Below are 17,020 nucleotides of genomic sequence, written 5' to 3'. Positions count from 1 at the left end.
ATGAATGTTACATCAGAACGGAAATCAGTCTATTGACTCAAGTATTGTTATGTCCAAAATTGGCTTTTTTCCTGTTACCTGTTTCGTTTCTAGGGAAACGAAACAGTATTGTCAGGCCGATATCACGCGATCACCTAACTTCAAAATACTTGCTGTTGTAACAAGATGTGTTTGTTCAGGTCTGACGAGATTGGCAACAAGATATCATTTTGTTGGGTTATTGTTTTAATAGTCGTCGCATTTTGTGCGAGTGAGAAATCTTTCAGTCGATGAAAAACAGCTAATGAAATACCTACTGAACAACAAAGTTAGCCCTTAGGTCTCATTTTAATGATTTGGTGTGGTTTTTTCAAGTGTTTGCCAGAAACAGAGATTCGAGACAGTAAGTCAAGTTGTTACTTCTATAGTCTAGTGATTGCTTTTAATGCTAATAGCTGTAATAAATTAAACTAGCAGTAATTAAAGATGATTTACCGCATGTTTGATGTTTTCTATTGACTGGAACGATTTGATCTGCCGACAGTGAAGGCAATGTTTGGGGTAAATGAAAAATTCACAGTTTTAAAATATATTTAAAATAAAGATAAAGGCGATAATTTGCTGTGATGATATTTCCTTGGTTTGTTGTTGACAAGAAGTTCAAAACCGCGCGGTGAAATTTAAGGCGCAAATTTACTCATAAGAATAAGTAAAAGCTTAAGAAGTTCATTGAGTTGAGATGGAGTGTAATTGCGGTATTTGGCATTATTATTTGTAAGGTCTGAATGTATAGGGAGTTTAATAACAGTTGTTATCGACCTACAATAAGTGTTAAAAGTTGTCAAAAGAGTTAACGCACGCGCGCGCCACATTCGAAAAAAAGGGAAAATTTTGGCAAAAATACAAGGACAATACAATTACTACGTTTTCTGTTTGCTATCCGCCAATGTAGTAACCCTGCGTGTCCATACTTTGCAACGCTCAATAACTAACGCATGCAAAGATTGTAACACTAGAATAAACCGAATTCGGAAGAAAAAAGTTTGTCGACAAAATTACCGAGAATGTATGGGAACGAAAAGAGACTTTTCGCGTCTGCTACACGCAGTTATCGTAACCTCAAACGACACTTGCAAACATTCGGACATCAGAATAAACAGATTCAGAAAAGATAAAATTTCAGCCAGAAAATTACGTAATTGATCACATAGAAACATCGACTCCCCGTCCCCGGACATACCCCGGGCATTTGACTCGTCGCTGAGCGCAGGGGTGGGGTGGGGAGGGGGGCGGGAATTTGAAACCAAATGGAAGGGATGGAGGGGAGGGGACTTGGAGAAATTCGCGCACTTTTTATTTTGGGGTTGGCCGGAAGCGGGATTGTTGAAGTTTAATTCGCGTCGACCGGTACATTACAGTCATTACAGAGTGAAAATAATTGAAATTTTTCTTCCTTTTTTCATGGATATGTTCTCAGTTCTTCTATCTTGAATTAGCAGCTTGTAATACGTTAAGAATTTTAAACACCCCGTCATATTTAGGTGTTTCACCTTACACCTGAGGTATAAGAAACCCCAAATAGTTATTTGCTATACTGGTAATAACAAAGGTTGGGCAGTCCGAGCGAGATCGATGGAAGGAATTGAAGAATTAATAAAAGTTGCAGATGCGTAGTACCATATAATAGTCCTACATAATTGAAGTTAAAAGAGTATCTGGGTAAGCCCGTGAAAAGGCTCTCTAATCGAGGATGGAAAGCGGGATGAAAGCGGAGAGAAGAGAGGGGAGGAGAGAGAGAGGAGGGGAGACGCCCCAACCCGCACCCCACTCCCTCCTCGGCCACTTCACTCTCATCCAGTTTCCTCTCGGCCCTTCCAGCTGCGGTCAGACCCTTCAAGCCAGAGCCTGTTCACAGGCTATATCTGGGTATACGCCAAGGTTATCAATAAGCCAATTTTGATGTGATAAAATTCTAACTTGGCTGCGAGACTTGGGGGAATAAAACAAAAATAATCTTTATTCCTTCCTCATGTTCGATTTGGTCTAGTTTTTCGTTTATTCCCCAAGCCCTTACGCTGTGCGATTGATGGAGTCGAATTGATGAAACGCAACAAACAATTTATTGTACAAGTAATCAGATACAAAACTTGAACATGTTAATAGAATGATGAATAACAAACTGTAACCAAACGAACTCTATTACAGGATTTGCAATGTCAAATACATTATCTCAAAATTTAAAGTAAGTGGTTATATCTAGCATTTAAAGACCGTTTCAGAGGTTTTCTGTCTTTTAAACCTCTTTAAATATCAAAATATTCGCATAAGTGCATCATGTCATGACGATAAATCCGGAATTTTCTGGCCGTAAAATTAAATGCGACTGAGATAACTTGCCTAATATCACGTATCGTTCTCTTGCCGATAATCAATATAATACAGTGGCGGATCCAGGGGAGGGGGGACGGAGGGCCCGGGCTCTCCCCCCGCCCCCCTTCTTATTTTGGGTAAAAAAAAACCGCACAAGAAAGAATAGCCGACAGGGCAAGCAAAAAAACAAAAAACGGGCCACCCCCTTAGCTCAAGGTCTGGATACCACCACCCCCCCCGCCCCGCCCCCTTAGCTCAAGGTCTGGACCGCCACTGTAAGAGAGACAAGAGAGAGTGCTCGTAAACGGTGGATTGTGTATATCGTCACATTTCCTGTTTATCGACCCAAGTAGTATCTTTTCTATCAGAGGTCACTCCAAGGAACATAAGACGATCCTGATGTACATTTAGGACTGGGGAGCACTCTGACTGAAATGCAGTAAATCAAAATAAAGGCTGATAAGTCCATCCTATTTCTTAGCTAATGCCGTAATTTATCACTATTTTGGCTTCAGATTGACTATTAAATTTACTGAATATTAGAGCAAAACCAATAAAAAGAACTGACAATTGAAATTCCAATCCAAAATACGAAGTTACGTTCCATTGAGCGGGGGCTTCTGATGCTGACGTCATATTTTCAATAATCGTGACACTAACCTTCACCAACATCGTTTCTGCTAAACACGCAGCAGTTCTGATATCTGTTTTACAATGTCTTCTATTGTAACAACCCTGGTTAAAGCGACTATTGGCTTGCTTGTGAATAAAGGCAGAGATAAGGTAGCGGAGAAGCTGAAAGATGGCGATGTAACAGAACAAAAATTCCGTCGATTGATCGTCCGTGAAATCGATGATATCAAGTCTAAGTTGGATGGATTATCAAGGAAAGATTTGCTAGCGAGTATTAGCTTCTTTGAGGAAGGAATCGGGTTTTTGTATGACGTTTCTGATAAGGCAAGGTCCAGAAGCGAGCCAGGCGCGTCAACAACACAAGCAGCTTGTGATGAAGCATTTTCTCTCGCCGAGGAAATGAAGAAGTTGGAGCTTATTGACCTGGATGAATCAGCTACGAGGGCTCTTTCTGACGCAAAGAAGAGATTCGAAGATTCTTGAAGAAAAGCAACAGAAGCCTTTGGTAATGAAGCTCTAGAAACGTCTGACCGTATTCTAGCAATGCAATATCGAGTCATGGCGACAATACTAGAGAAACTAGACAATCCCGAGGACGCCATATCACCATGTAGAATTTGCGTTGAAGAACTGAACTCTTTGTCAGCAGTTCAGAATAGTTTTGATGTTCAGCTCAAGAAAGGCCTCGGGGGAGTATGGGCTGGGTTTGTTTGGTAAACACGAACGCAGACAAATCATTTCCAGTGTTTGCTACGTCAATCGTGTCGTCTACGATGTCACGTAAACAGTCAATAAAGGCGTAGATCCCTGGATTTGGCCTACTGTTGATGTCGGAGAAGACAAAGTTGATCCTTTGCGCGACCAAAGATTAACTGAAGTATTGCGTAAGCACGGCATAGAACAGTGTTGTGTAACATTGTCATTTGGTCAGGAGGGTGAAGAGGAGCACAAGCTGAAGGAGCCAGTGTGTATTGCTACAAACTCCAGCGGACATTTCATTATCGGGGACCGCGACGATTGTACCTTAAAGGTGTTTGACAGCGGTGGTAAATTTGTAAAACATTTCAGTGTCTGTAGTGAAGTCGTGGATACAAAGTTATACATTCATGGTGTAGCCACAGATGTGCATGACAACATCTATTTATTTATTTATTTATTTATTTATTTAACATTTCTTTATACACGGTTAAAAATCATCAGGTAATACTAATATTTAAAGTTATATATATATATAAATTAATACTAATAAACTACTAATAAACAGTCCATGCTAAATACTAATTAATAAAAATTGAAGTAGTAAATCCTAATTTAAATATTAAACTAATCCTGTTTTCCATGAATGCCGTGTCTAACTTTGCTTTTAAATTGATTAAAGGATTTTATCATCCTGAGATTGCAGGGTAGGCTGTTCCAGAGAGTTGCACCACTGTAACTAAAGCTATTTTTCATATAGTTAGTTCGTGGATGAGGTACAACCAGTTTGTTTTTGGAATCCCTTAAAGAATAGCGCATTCCACTACGTTTTAGAAATTTAGACGATAGGTATTCAGGAACCAAGCCATTTAAAGATTTATATACCATTAAGGCTTTCTGAATTTGACGCTGGGTACACAAATCTTTCCAACCCAGTTGTCGTATTAGACCTTTGGCATCAGTATCATAACTAGAGGAAGTTAACACGCGAGCGGCGCGGTTCTGAAGCTTTTGTAGCCTGTCCGACAAAGTTTTACCGCTATTACCCCAGACAAGATTGCAGTAGTCAAAATGAGGTTGAATTAGAGCACTGTATACATAAAGCAGTGTAGCTGGTGGAACAAAAGGCCTAACTCGTTTTATGGCACCGATCCCAGATGCAATCTTTTTAGACAATTTATCAATATGGGTTTGCCAAGTTTTTCGTCGATCAACACACCGAGCGATTTGACTGAGGAGACACGATTTATTGGAACATTATTAATTGACAGCTCAAGTGTATCTGGAAGGGTACTCAATCTTTGTCTGGAACCAATCAACATAAATTCAGTTTTAGTCGCGTTTAAAGTAAGCTTGTTAGAAGTAAGCCATTTGTTTAAATTACTTAGATCGTGATTTAGATTAGACTGTATAGAGCTCAGATCAGCTCCCGCATATGTGATGTGGGTGTCATCAGCATACATCCTAAGCTGACATGATGATAAGCAGTTGGGCAAGCGTTAATGTAAATAAGAAATAATAGGGGACCTAGGATTGTTCCTTGAGGTACCCCACATTTTAGCGAACAGGTTTGAGAAAGAGAACCATTAACAAGACATCGTTGTGTACGGCTAGTTAAATATGAGTTGAACCAGTCAAGAGCTATTCCTTGAACTCCGTAAAGGTTCATTTTAGTTAAAAGAATTTCATGATCAACAGTGTCGAACGCTTTTTTTAAATCGAGAAAAACTACAGCATTAACATTTCCGCGATCGATATTAAACGCCCAACTATCGGTAGCTTCTAATAGAGCAGTAACAGTTGAATGCAATGCGCGAAAGCCCGACTGTTGTTTAGAAATTACGTCCTCTTTAGTTAGAAAGCTATATAGCTGGTCATACACGATACTCTCGAATACCTTAGCAATTACTGGAATGACTGAAATTGGTCGATAATTATTTAGATCAGATCGCTCACCCTGCTTAAACAACGGAGTAACTCTAGCACATTTCCGATCGTCAGGAAATATACCAGAAGTCAGATAAAGAGACCGAAATAAGATCAGCACATTCACGGATTAATCTAGCAGAAATGTTATCAAGGCCTGTTGCTTTAGATCTAGATAATTTGTTTAGATGAGAAAAAACAATATTACCGCTAGTTGGACAGAAATGGAATGTTTTGTTGTTACAAGTGATAAAGTTAGTGTAGCTCGAATCATCATTTTGACCTATTGGAGGTATTTCATTGGCAAGTCTGGGCCCGATTGTTGAAAAATGGTCATTAAAAGTATCTGAAATTTCACTAGAATTATTGATTACAACGTCATTTACTTTTAGTTCTTTCACAGTCTCATTGCTTTTACGGCGAGATGTAAGTTCATTAATTGTTTGCCAAGTTTTCTTAGAGTTGCCCTCAAATTGCATAAAAGCTTTCGAAAAATAAGATGCCTTAGCAGTTTTGATCCTATTATTTATTGAGTTTCGCAGCTTTTTATACTTTGCCCAATCGCATGGATCATTTGACTTCACAGCTTTTCTCTTGGCAGCGTCACGATCGCGCATACCTTTCTTCAAGTCTGAGTTGATCCAGGGTGCCTTATGTGATCTTATACGTTTAGTTCTAGTAGTATATGGTGTAGTCGACAAATACCGTTTCACAGAAGGAGAAGTATTTCCCCGTTTTGCAACCCCCAGCTTTAATACCGAAGCTCGCAAGCTCGCTTCGGTTAAAGCTGGGGGTTGCAAAACGGGGAACTGCTGAGTCCCTCTCTGAAACAGTATTTGTCGACTACACCATATACTACTTAAAACAACGGGGAGGAAGGGACACCAATTAGAAACAAACGAGCCCGCTGTTATACCGTCCGAGCATAAGCGATGCTTCGAGCAACAAACAAATGCGCGTGGCTGATGCGGGGCCGGAAAGAAAGTTGTGGAAAGCGGTGTGTGGGGACCTTGTGCAAGCAGCACAACTACCAGCTAAAGAAAGGGATGAGAATGCCGCCCCATGTCGGGTCTGCGGGGTCGGGGTGCAGTGCGCCTACCGGTTATGCAGGGGCTGTGGAGGGAAAACTGTAAACCAGCGGCTAATGCGGAAGGGCAAAAAAGCGAAGAAGGATTTCGATCTCGTTCTGCTCGAGCTGAAGGCAACACATTTAGAGAAATGAGGATACGTATTATACCGCAAGGAACCATGGCAGCCGCGGAGTCAAGCAACACACAAGAAAGTAAACAAATCAAACAAATCAAAGAAAAAGTGCATCAAGAAATAGAAGAAAGCCCTTACTGCGCCAGAGCAGGAAAACTTGTAAAGGTGTTGCATTGCAAAAAATGCTACTTGTACGGCAAAAATTATTTTGATCCTTTTTGCTGTACGGGGGAAAAAACGGTCTTTGCCACGATTGCTACAAAAAAAAAACATTTTCCACTATCTGGGATACCCAATTTATGACGTCCACGAGTACGACCGAGCCTTTATTAAATTTCATTAGACATAAGAAAACATCATCGAGATCGCGTGCAGTGTCACAAAAAACAGGTGAAAAAACGGGGGAGAAAAACCTTTTTTTTTAGCCAGTCAAAGCAACTGTAACAAACCAAAATGGCGGCGGTCTCTGTTTTCTGATGTCGACTGGGTTTCTTCAACAAAGTTTGAAATCGTAGTAGACATTGCCTGTTTCTACCGACAATTTAGCACCAAGATTCAAGATGAAGTTTGTTTTTTCTCTTTTTTCCATCGCATAAAACAACGAAACCGGCGCCCACACTAAAAAGGTTGAACCGTTCTCTTTTTCAAGTTTTAACACAACTGAAGGTCCGTATTTGTTCCGACCTTGGTTGTACAATGCAAGGACTCTGTACGTCCCCACTTTTATATCACGCCATCTAAGCGTTTCTTCTGGCTCTTGAAAGTCTTCGAGAGATGGCCAGTCGCGCTTGTCGGGTGGAGGTGTGTCAACAACATCGAAAGTTTGTCCACGATCCATCATAGAATACCAAATATACGCATCTCTTCAACAAGAAATTCAAAGATTACTATTTTGCCTCAACCATTGCAGCGACGATCTCGCGAGTAATATCTCGAGCATCTTTTTGCCACTCAGGAGTAAACATTTCTTCATGAACGAAAAGGCAGAGCATGTGGAAACACACAATCATCTTTTAATAACATGGAAGAAAATCCGGGAGTTTTTAAATGTCAGTTCGAAGCGGGAGGGTTCGTGATTTTTTTTATCATTTCTGCTTCAAGTCTGCCGCGGATGTCTTTCTCCAGTTTCTGTACATCAACATCAGGAAGCTTTCTCTTTGATGGCTGGCGAAGCAGTTTTGCTCGGACTTGTTCCTTTAGAGCGTTATACTGCTGAAACTCGGAAAGGATGGTGTCAAACTCGTGGGAAGACACTTCGTTGTTGTTCAAAGCTTTGGAGAGCAGTCTGTTGATTGTATCCCGCTTGGCAACGGCGAGCGTGGTAATCTCTTGATGTTTTTTTATTTTCGACTCAAGTTTTTTGCTGGCGATTATCAGCCCCGAAGAAACGAGAGCGAAACACCCCCCAGCGCCGCCTAAAGGAACTGTTACCGGCAGGCCAACCAAAGAGAGGGCGGAGCCAAAACTAGCGCTGGAAAAAGCTGCCGAGAGAACACTGGAGCCGGCGGCACTCCAATTAACGAACTTTCTCGTCCGTTTGTATTTTTTAGCAACGAGGCGATAGTAGCCGACCTCACGGTCCAAAGTGTTGGAAATCTCGTTGATCTTTTGCAAGCGGAAATTTTCAGAAGACGACGCCAGTACTGGATAGAGAGGCTCGGCAGGCGGCGCGCTTGGAGGTAACAGATTTGCTGAAGACATTGCGTGTATAAAGAAATTTAATTTAACTCTAATTCAAAAAGAAGCGGGAAGCTTTTGAAATCAAAGAGTTCGCCATTTTCGTCTTTACGCTAATGGTGATGGTATTTATAAACTCTTCTGTAGAACAGTCTCGCAAAACCTGTTCCGGAGAACCGTGGTAGCTTACCTTTTAAAAAGGCTTCCCTTTCACATCGAACAGGGCTAAGACATCCGACTTTTTGCCATTGAACAGATTCTTTTCTTCGTCGATCAAATTACAATGAATAAAATATGTCGTTAGAGATGTAATCCGTTTTACGAATGTTATAGTCTTCAACTTTCGCCCAATACCAAACAAACCGGCTAAATCGCGATCAAGTTCAATCGGCTTTGCCCCAACCCCAAAATTTTTTATTATAAGCTGGCCAGCAGGTTGATTTATTTCTGTTTCCAACTTATAACTATATTTTGCGAACAGAACTTCTATTTCTTTTGCCAGGCTTTCTAAATCATAATACCCTGGGAGTAATTTACTAATTGACAAAGCTCTATCTTTGTCTTTATCTCCCAAGGAGGCTGAACCTTCTTTTTTCAAAGTGTCCCAGCTGTTGAATAAACTACAAGAAATGAGTTTCATGAAATGTACTTTCGGTATCGGCTCTTCAAAATAGATAGTCTCTCCATTCTTTTGTGCGACAATAGTGAGAACAACCATTTTTATATTTAACAAACAAAATTGTGTTCAAATACAATGGCGAATTTGTGGAAAGATCCTGAGTTTGTGAAAAAAGCAGATGCCGCCAAGAAAAAGTCGTGGACAAATTTTTTAAACCACTTTCCAAAAGCGGACAAAAGCCGGTTCGTTTCACAAGAAAGCATCGACGAGAAAAATAACGCAACAGCAGAGGTGTTTTTCAAAGAAAGCGAAGGCTCGTTTCAAAGGGTCTTCGGCTCAGACAGGCGGTATTGGAGCGCGGAAATGAAACAGGCGCTCGGTTTGGGAGACAGCGGGGGTTTTCCTTACCAATTGTCGCCACTTGGTTCAAAAGTTTCCTTGCCCATCCCTGCGGTACCTTTCGACGGTAAAGCGCCAAGCTTGAAGAAAATATTCAACGCCGAAATAAAAATCTACGTCACGCCTGGGCAATATTTCACAACAAAATTCAGAGAAATATTTCAAGAAATCAAACTCAGGCACACTTCTGGAACCGAATCAAAACACTGGTTAGGAGGGCCAGACATGAAATATTGGCCGCAACAGCTCAACTTCGCGGTTTTCTGCGCGACACAAGGTTGCGGAGTTTCTCGCGAAATCTTTGACAGCGGGATGAATCTCCCCCCGCAGATAAGAGCTTTTATATCTTCCACGTGTATTTCACGGTCAGGCGCATTTTGTACCAGCTAGGAGGTATTCAGAGCATAAGCGCTTTGCCCGGAGACCCGACGTTCAGCCAAATGAACAATCATTAGGACGTTGCTTCGTACAAAAGGATATGCGACGAGTTCGGCATTGATCCCTCGAGCGATTTTCGCTTCACACAAGGGAAAAAGCACGGCTTGGGAAGTGTATACATTGGCGTGACAGGGCACGGGCCGTTGAAAACAGGAACCGCTTATCCAAGAGGGTTCTATAAATTCAGTGATGAAGGCGGTGCGGCAAGCAAAGGAAATCTGCTTTCTTTCATTGAACCTTATGCCGTGGCCCAGTATGACTGGTTCGCGCCAAACACAGCATCCGGTTTGAGGCAGGTGGGGTTGTCGAGAATCAACCAGTCAATCGAGGCTTTCGTTTACTGCGTCCTGGGCGCGCAAGTCAACGTCCGCAGCAGCATTCTCGGCTCTGGCGGCCGGGCGAAAGAAGCCCAAAGCGAGTTCCTGGTGCTGATGGAAGGCGCGATCAGACAGCCCGACCTGGCCAAGAGCGTACAAAGGTACCAGCTTGCGGTGGATCAAGCGAAGGTCAGGCTCAATCTTGCTGTAGCCCCCATAGCCTGGTTCATGCCCGCGCAAATGATAATAAACACCGAAAGCACAATCGGTTACAACAACAAGCTGAAACAGGCGGTCTCCGGGATGAAACTTGGGGTGAACAACGAGGTAAACCCGGAGACAAAAAAAGCTGCGCTCAAACTAATGGCAGGCGGCCCGTCAAAAATTAACCCGCCCAACAGCCATCCGTCCAACCCGATACACAAAGCCGCAACAGCCGAATCAAGGAAATCAGCTTCTACCGAAACTCAGCAAGCACAGCCGACGGCACAAAAAATAGAGCCCAAGGCTCCAGATGAAACATCGCAACACGAAATAAACAAAACAGCTGTCATTGTTGGCGTAGTAGGATTCTCGGCTTTGCTGTTCATGGCTTGGCGGTAAAGTTAACGCCGCTTATTAAGATATTTTTCGAACAAAAAGGCCACCGCGGCAAGAATGAGCAGCCAGGTGTGCTCGGCCAGAAACCCGACGAATTGGCCGGCGGCTTTGAATAGAAAGCTCACAACCGAGCCAATCAGCCCGGGCAGCAGAGAACCAAGTTTCGCGGCAATATCTTTGAGGCCATTTCCCAAAGCTTTGCCGGTGGCTTTCAAACCTCTGGTGAGGGCCCCGATGACAGCTCCGATTGTGGTCCCGGCGGCGTTAGGAAAAGCGGTCAACGTCACGCCATATTTTTGGAAGATCTCTTTGACCCTTTCCATGAGAGGCCGCCCCCTTTCCCTTTCCGCAATCTGAGTTTGCAAACGCGCGATCTCCTCGTTTCTTCCTGCCACTCTGCCTTCTGCGGCTTCTTTGACGGAGGGCGAGGCATTCTCATCTTGAATGATTGCCTGGTCTTCCTCGTTTTGGCGCTGCAGCTCGCTTTCCTGCTCTTTCAGGTCGTCCAACGGTTTTGTTTGGTTGAGCCTTTCTTCCATGGCGTTTGTTTCACTTTCTTTTTGTGCGCGCAAGGTCTTGATTCTTTCAAGCTTTGCTTTCAATTTATCTATTTCTTGTACTTTTTTTGTAAGCGAGTCCAATTCTTTTTTCTTGTTTTCAAAATCGCTTTGATAGTTCTTTTTCAGTTCTTTCAGCCTACGCAGCTCTGCTTCACTTTCAAGATTCGAACCATGATTATCCTGAATGGCATCAATCTGAGCATTAGTTTTCCCGATTTTACCTCTCAGAACTTCGATTTCTTTCTTTTCTTCTTCTCTTTGCGAAGCGAGTGTTTCCGCCTGGCGTAGTTGTCTCTCTGCCTCTATCTGTCTTTGGCGTTGTTCTCTGATGGTGTCGCGGTCTTCAGCTATGATGTTTTCAGCTCTTGGCCCCAGAGCTGCTTTTTTCGCGTCTGTGAAACCTTTTTGTAACCCTTGGTCGCCAATCTTGAAAATTTTAGACTCACCTCCCCTTGGGCCAAATGAAACGATCTCAGTTTGACTACCTTTTTTGCTGAAACCAATTGGGCCCAATTTTTTGAAGTCTACCTTCGGGAACCAACTTTTGATTTTTTCTTTTGCCCTTTCAAGCATGGCCGGTTTGTCCTCGTTATGTATGAAAGGCTCGAGCAAAGGGATATTTTCTCCAACAATGAATGATGTCTCGGCATAAGAAGTGTCAGGCAGGCCGGACTGCTCGTGACGAAAAGTACTCATTTCCGTTTGTACGCCCTCGTTGTAGGGGGCGCCGGGTTGGTAGGGAGTGGATGCCGCACCTGGGTCCAAAGGTTTGGTTCTGTTAACCTCTTGTTCGTCATCATCATCATCGTTCTGGTTAATCCGGTTATCAAGGTCCGTGTCTTTGTAACCAAATTCGCCGCCTTCCGACATAGCGATATATTGTGAAGGTGAATTAATCAACATGACACGAGCGTGGGACAAAGAAAAATTCTGAGTCCCCGACAGGAATCGAACCCATGACCTCCCGAACACCGGGCGGGCGCTCTATCCACTGAGCTACGAGAACTCATGGAGAGCGAGGTCATTTAACTGAGTTCATATATGATAGGTGTCCTCCATACTGCTAGGATCAACGCTATCGAATTCATCGTGAGTAGTGATAAGTTAATAAAGATGGTGAATTTTAAGCTCGGTAATGAAATGTGAAGGTGAATTAATCAACATGACACGAGCGTGGGACAAAGAAAAATTCTGAGTCCCCGACAGGAATCGAACCCATGACCTCCCGAACACCGGGCGGGCGCTCTATCCACTGAGCTACGAGAACTCATGGAGAGCAAGGTCATTTAACTGAGTTCATATATGATAGGTGTCTTGCATACTGTTAGGATCAACGCTATCGAATTCATCGTGAGTAGTGATAAGTTAATAAAGATGGTGAATTTTAAGCTCGGTAATGAAATGTGAAGGTGAATTAATCAACATGACACGAGCGTGGGACAAAGAAAAATTCTGAGTCCCCGACAGGAATCGAACCCATGACCTCCCGAACACCGGGCGGGCGCTCTATCCACTGAGCTACGAGAACTCATGGAGAGCAAGGTCATTTAACTGAGTTCATATATGATAGGTGTCCTGCATACTGTTAGGATCAACGCTATCGAACTCATCGTGAGTAGTGATAAGTTAATAAAGATGGTGAATTTTAAGCTCGGTAATGAAATGTGAAGGTGAATTAATCAACATGACACGAGCCTGCAAGCCTGTTATTTTTTAAATTAGAAAAATAATCGCCGGTGTATTAATACACAATGTCAGTGCCAGAGAACCTTAGCCCAACTTACAACGAAAAGACATTACACGCCATGCAGGCCGAGCGCGCGGTCAAGCGAATCACCTTTATCCGCTCCGAAGCCAACCCCGGGGATAAGCTGTATGTTTCCGTGCCCAAGCTGAACGAGAACGAGGTTCTGGTGCCGAGCTCGCTAGCGCTTCGCTTTGACATCGACATTTCTGGAGGGCACGCCAACAACTTCCTTGTTCAGAACGTCACGCGGGCGCTCGTTGACAGGCTGGTCGTGAAGTTTGCAGGCACTATCCTGCAAGACGCGGTTGGCTATGACATCTACAAAACTTTCGAAGACCTTTTCCTTTCGCAGGAAAAGCGAGACAACATGCTCCGCGAATGGATTCAGAGCGAGGATCTATGCAAGATCCGTTCAGGCGCGGGAGACAAGAAAACCTCGGGCGTCGACGCTGAAAACAAGCTGAACGAGGTACACGGAAGCAAGTACCGGATCAGGCTTGACCACCAGATTTTAACCAACCCCGGTGTTTTCTACCCCCAAGCCCTTTACAACGACCTCACGTTCGATGTAAAACTTGCTAAAGCTATACATGTGGTCAGAGGCTCCCACACAACCCAGCTGAAATACAAGCTGACCAACATCCAGCTCGAGTACGAAATTATCCGCAGCAAGACTCTGGCGGACGAGGCACACAGCGTTTACTCCAGCGGCAAAGAGTTCACTTACGACCACGTGATGCATGACAAAGAGGTGTCTTTCAAAAAAGGAACTGACACGAGAATCAACATCAAAGTCAACGCCCAAAGAAGGTCACTAAAAGCCCTCCTCCTCCTGTTTGTAGAGCCGTATACTGCGGGCGACAGAGATTCAGAAAAATTCATTTTCCCGGCTCTGACGAAAGTCAGCGTCACGGTCAACGGCTCGCCCAACATGCTTTTCAACGACGGCATCGAAGGCAAGGACATGTGGGAAGAGGCCCACCGCTTCTTTGTGGAAGAAAAAAATAAAACCGAGCACATGAATGCGACAAAGTTTTACACCGGTGATAAGTTCGGGCTTGTGATTGACATGCGCTCCATGGCGGACCAGTCGATGTACGGCAGCGGCACCCGCATTGTGAACAGTACAGACGAGGTCCAGCTGGAAATTGAGCGGAAAGCCGAAGGCTCAGGCGACGTGAAATGCCATGTATTCGTAATCTCCGACTCCCAGTTCAACCTTATGGAAAGACAGCTAGAATCTGTACAGTTTTAATATGGACCCAAGCAAGATACCCTTCAACGCTCTCATTGTGGGGCCGACGAATTCAGGCAAATCAAGGTTTGTGTTGGACCAGATCTACGGCCCTTTCCCCTTCAAGTTCGACTACATCGTGCTCATCTGCCCGACATTCGCGCACAACAAGACCTACCACAGAATTGGTGAAAATGATCCAAAAATGGATGTGATAATGTGTGAGCAGCACGACGTGGAAAAGTGGTTGAAGCTCGTGAGATGGCTTTTCGAGGGCGCCAACACGCTCATAATACTCGATGACTGCGCAGCCTCCAAAGATGTGAAAGGGCGTACAGGCGAGCTGGTGAATCTCGCCTTTTCTGCTCGACATACGGGCATCAGCGTTTGGGTGCTGACTCAGAAGATGACCGGCATAACATCTTCCTTCCGGGAGAACGTGGCGACGATCGTTCTCTTTTACACCCCCTCGGCCAAGACCACGAAAGCCATTTTTGATGATTACGCCGGCGAACTCTCTCAGGATGAGTACAAAGGTCTGGTTTCAAAGCTGAAAGAGCGAAAGTTCTCTTATCTCGTGTTCTCGCTTCGCCACACCTACGGGGTGAAGTTATTTTGAATAAAAAAAAAATGGAAGCTGTATATAGCCTTGAACAATGGCTGAAGAAGAGGCCGCGTTAGCAGAAGTTATGAACCTACTTCAACCCGAGCCTGAGCCGTCGAGTGTTGTAGCGGGTGACCTTGTTCCAACCGCCCCCAGACCTGACACTCCTGCTCTTCGTGAGCAGCTGGCCGTGCTGGTGTCTACAGGCAAAGCCAAAGAGGCCATCGGAGTGCAGTTAACCCACGAGCAGGTGAAGCGCCTGAGCGACAAAGAGGTCGAGAAATACACCAAATGCTACGAGACGTACGTGGGCTCAAAGACAACAGAAAGCCTGATCGACAGCTTTATTTTTCTTGTATCCAAAGTGGTCGGAATGACCGTCAACATCAAAGACATCGACGCTTACCAAAAAGAACTCAGAAACGACTACATCATAAACAAAGAGCTCTCCAATCTGGCCGGCAACCTTGTTTTGAAGTGCGGCCGGTTTCTTGCTGCGGCCAACGCGGCGCTGATCACCACAAAACATGTTGATTTTAACTCACATTTGGAGAAAAAGGCCGAAGTAAAATCGGAAGAGCAATCCTCAACAACCGCTGAGTGATTGCAGAAAAATCCTGAGTGAATTTTTAAGCATTATTATATTTGCTCATCATGTCAACCGAACAATCCGAGAGCGCACCTGCCGTCGATGTCACACAGCAAGCGACAACTCCGACTACAACAACGTCAACGCAGCGCGTAAAAAATCCCAAGCGTGTGGCCGCTGGAAAAATGGTTGCTGAAAGAACGCGGCTGGCCCGGGAGCAACAGAAAAAAGCAGCTGAGGCTTATATGGCAAGCAACAAGGCGAAAGCCACAACAGCGGCCCCCGAGCCAGCCCCGACTACAGAAGGCGAAAGCTCAAACTGCAGCGGAGAAAAAAATATCGGCCTCAGCACCACCCAATGGCTTGCTGTTGCCAGCATAGTCGTTTCACTTGTCGGGATTTATTACAAACGTGAAGAGCTCAAGACCGCATTCGCCAAAAAAACACCGGAGCCCGCGCCTGAGCCCGCGCGTGTTGAGCCAGAACCTGCTCGCGCGACACAGACAAAAGGTTTGAAAAAAATGATTTAAACTTTCACCTGTAGTAGATAAACATGAAGAAAGTTGACGTTCCCCAAATTCGTATCTCTTCAGCAGCAATTTTTGGTATTGGGCTGTTATGGTACGACTTCAACGTAAAGATTTTTCATACAGTCCGCGATCTTTTGCGTGCAACATTGTTTGAAAAAGATGAAGAAGGAGATAAAATCCGCGATATTTTGGCCGCCGCATACTATGGCGAGGATGGCGAGGATGACGAGGATGAAGAAGAAAAGACAGATTAATTTATTTTAAACTTTTGTTTTTACTTATATCAACCGCTATCATGTCCGACAACAAGCTTGTTAAGACCATCATAGACGCCGCTACTCTCACTGGCTTAGCCGCTGGCATCGGCTGGGCCGCAAAAAAGGTTGTAAAAGAGAATTTTACTTCTGATCCCAGCAGCAGCGCGATGAATTACGTGCAGTTCACCGCCGTCATGGCGGGCAGCATTGCGCTCAAAAAGTACCTCGAGGATCAAAAAATCCTTCCTGACAGCGTCTGAAATTAATGATTTGAAAAAAAGACTCTGCAATATAGCACCATGGCGAGCATCGCGATTATGGTTGGTGGGGCTGTGTTGAACGCCACGGCTTTTATCGGTGGCAATTATCTGGCGAGGGCGCTTGGCGGGGGCGACAAAGCTGCGCTTGAAGAAAAAAAGCGCCATGACAAAGTTCTCGAGGCTTATCAAGCGGCTTACGCCAAATAAACGCGCGACCGCACCCATCTTCTCGACTGGATTGCGACCAACGCGCAAATAAAGGCGGAGGCCAAGCAGAACTTCACCAACACTGACTATGCCTTCAAACTCTACAACCAGGCGCATCCTGACGAACAAATGATACCCCCCAAAGAGCCCAAGTTCTCAGATTTCTATCAGCCGA

The 17,020-nt window shown here is 44.2% G+C and overlaps 1 protein-coding gene and 1 pseudogene across 1 annotated transcript in view; both read left to right on the top strand.

The window, feature by feature from the left end:
• Positions 1-14,437, top strand: part of LOC145488484 (uncharacterized) — a 28,136-nt gene extending 13,699 nt beyond the window's left edge. Inside the window, exon 2 of the mRNA XM_081467362.1 lies at positions 12,305-14,437. Within this exon, the coding sequence (XP_081323488.1) occupies positions 13,169-14,419 (1,251 nt within the window). The 5' untranslated portion in view covers positions 12,305-13,168 and the 3' untranslated portion in view covers positions 14,420-14,437. The remainder of the gene's footprint in view (positions 1-12,304) is intronic.
• LOC145488485 (uncharacterized) lies at positions 3,064-4,186 on the top strand (annotated as a pseudogene).
• Positions 14,438-17,020: the final 2,583 nt, after the last annotated feature.

The sequence above is a fragment of the Orbicella franksi genome, chromosome 5 (assembly GCF_964199315.1).
Source record: "Orbicella franksi chromosome 5, jaOrbFran1.1, whole genome shotgun sequence".
Classification (NCBI taxonomy): Eukaryota; Metazoa; Cnidaria; class Anthozoa; order Scleractinia; family Merulinidae; genus Orbicella; species Orbicella franksi.
This window is presented reverse-complemented; position numbering and strand designations above follow the sequence as displayed.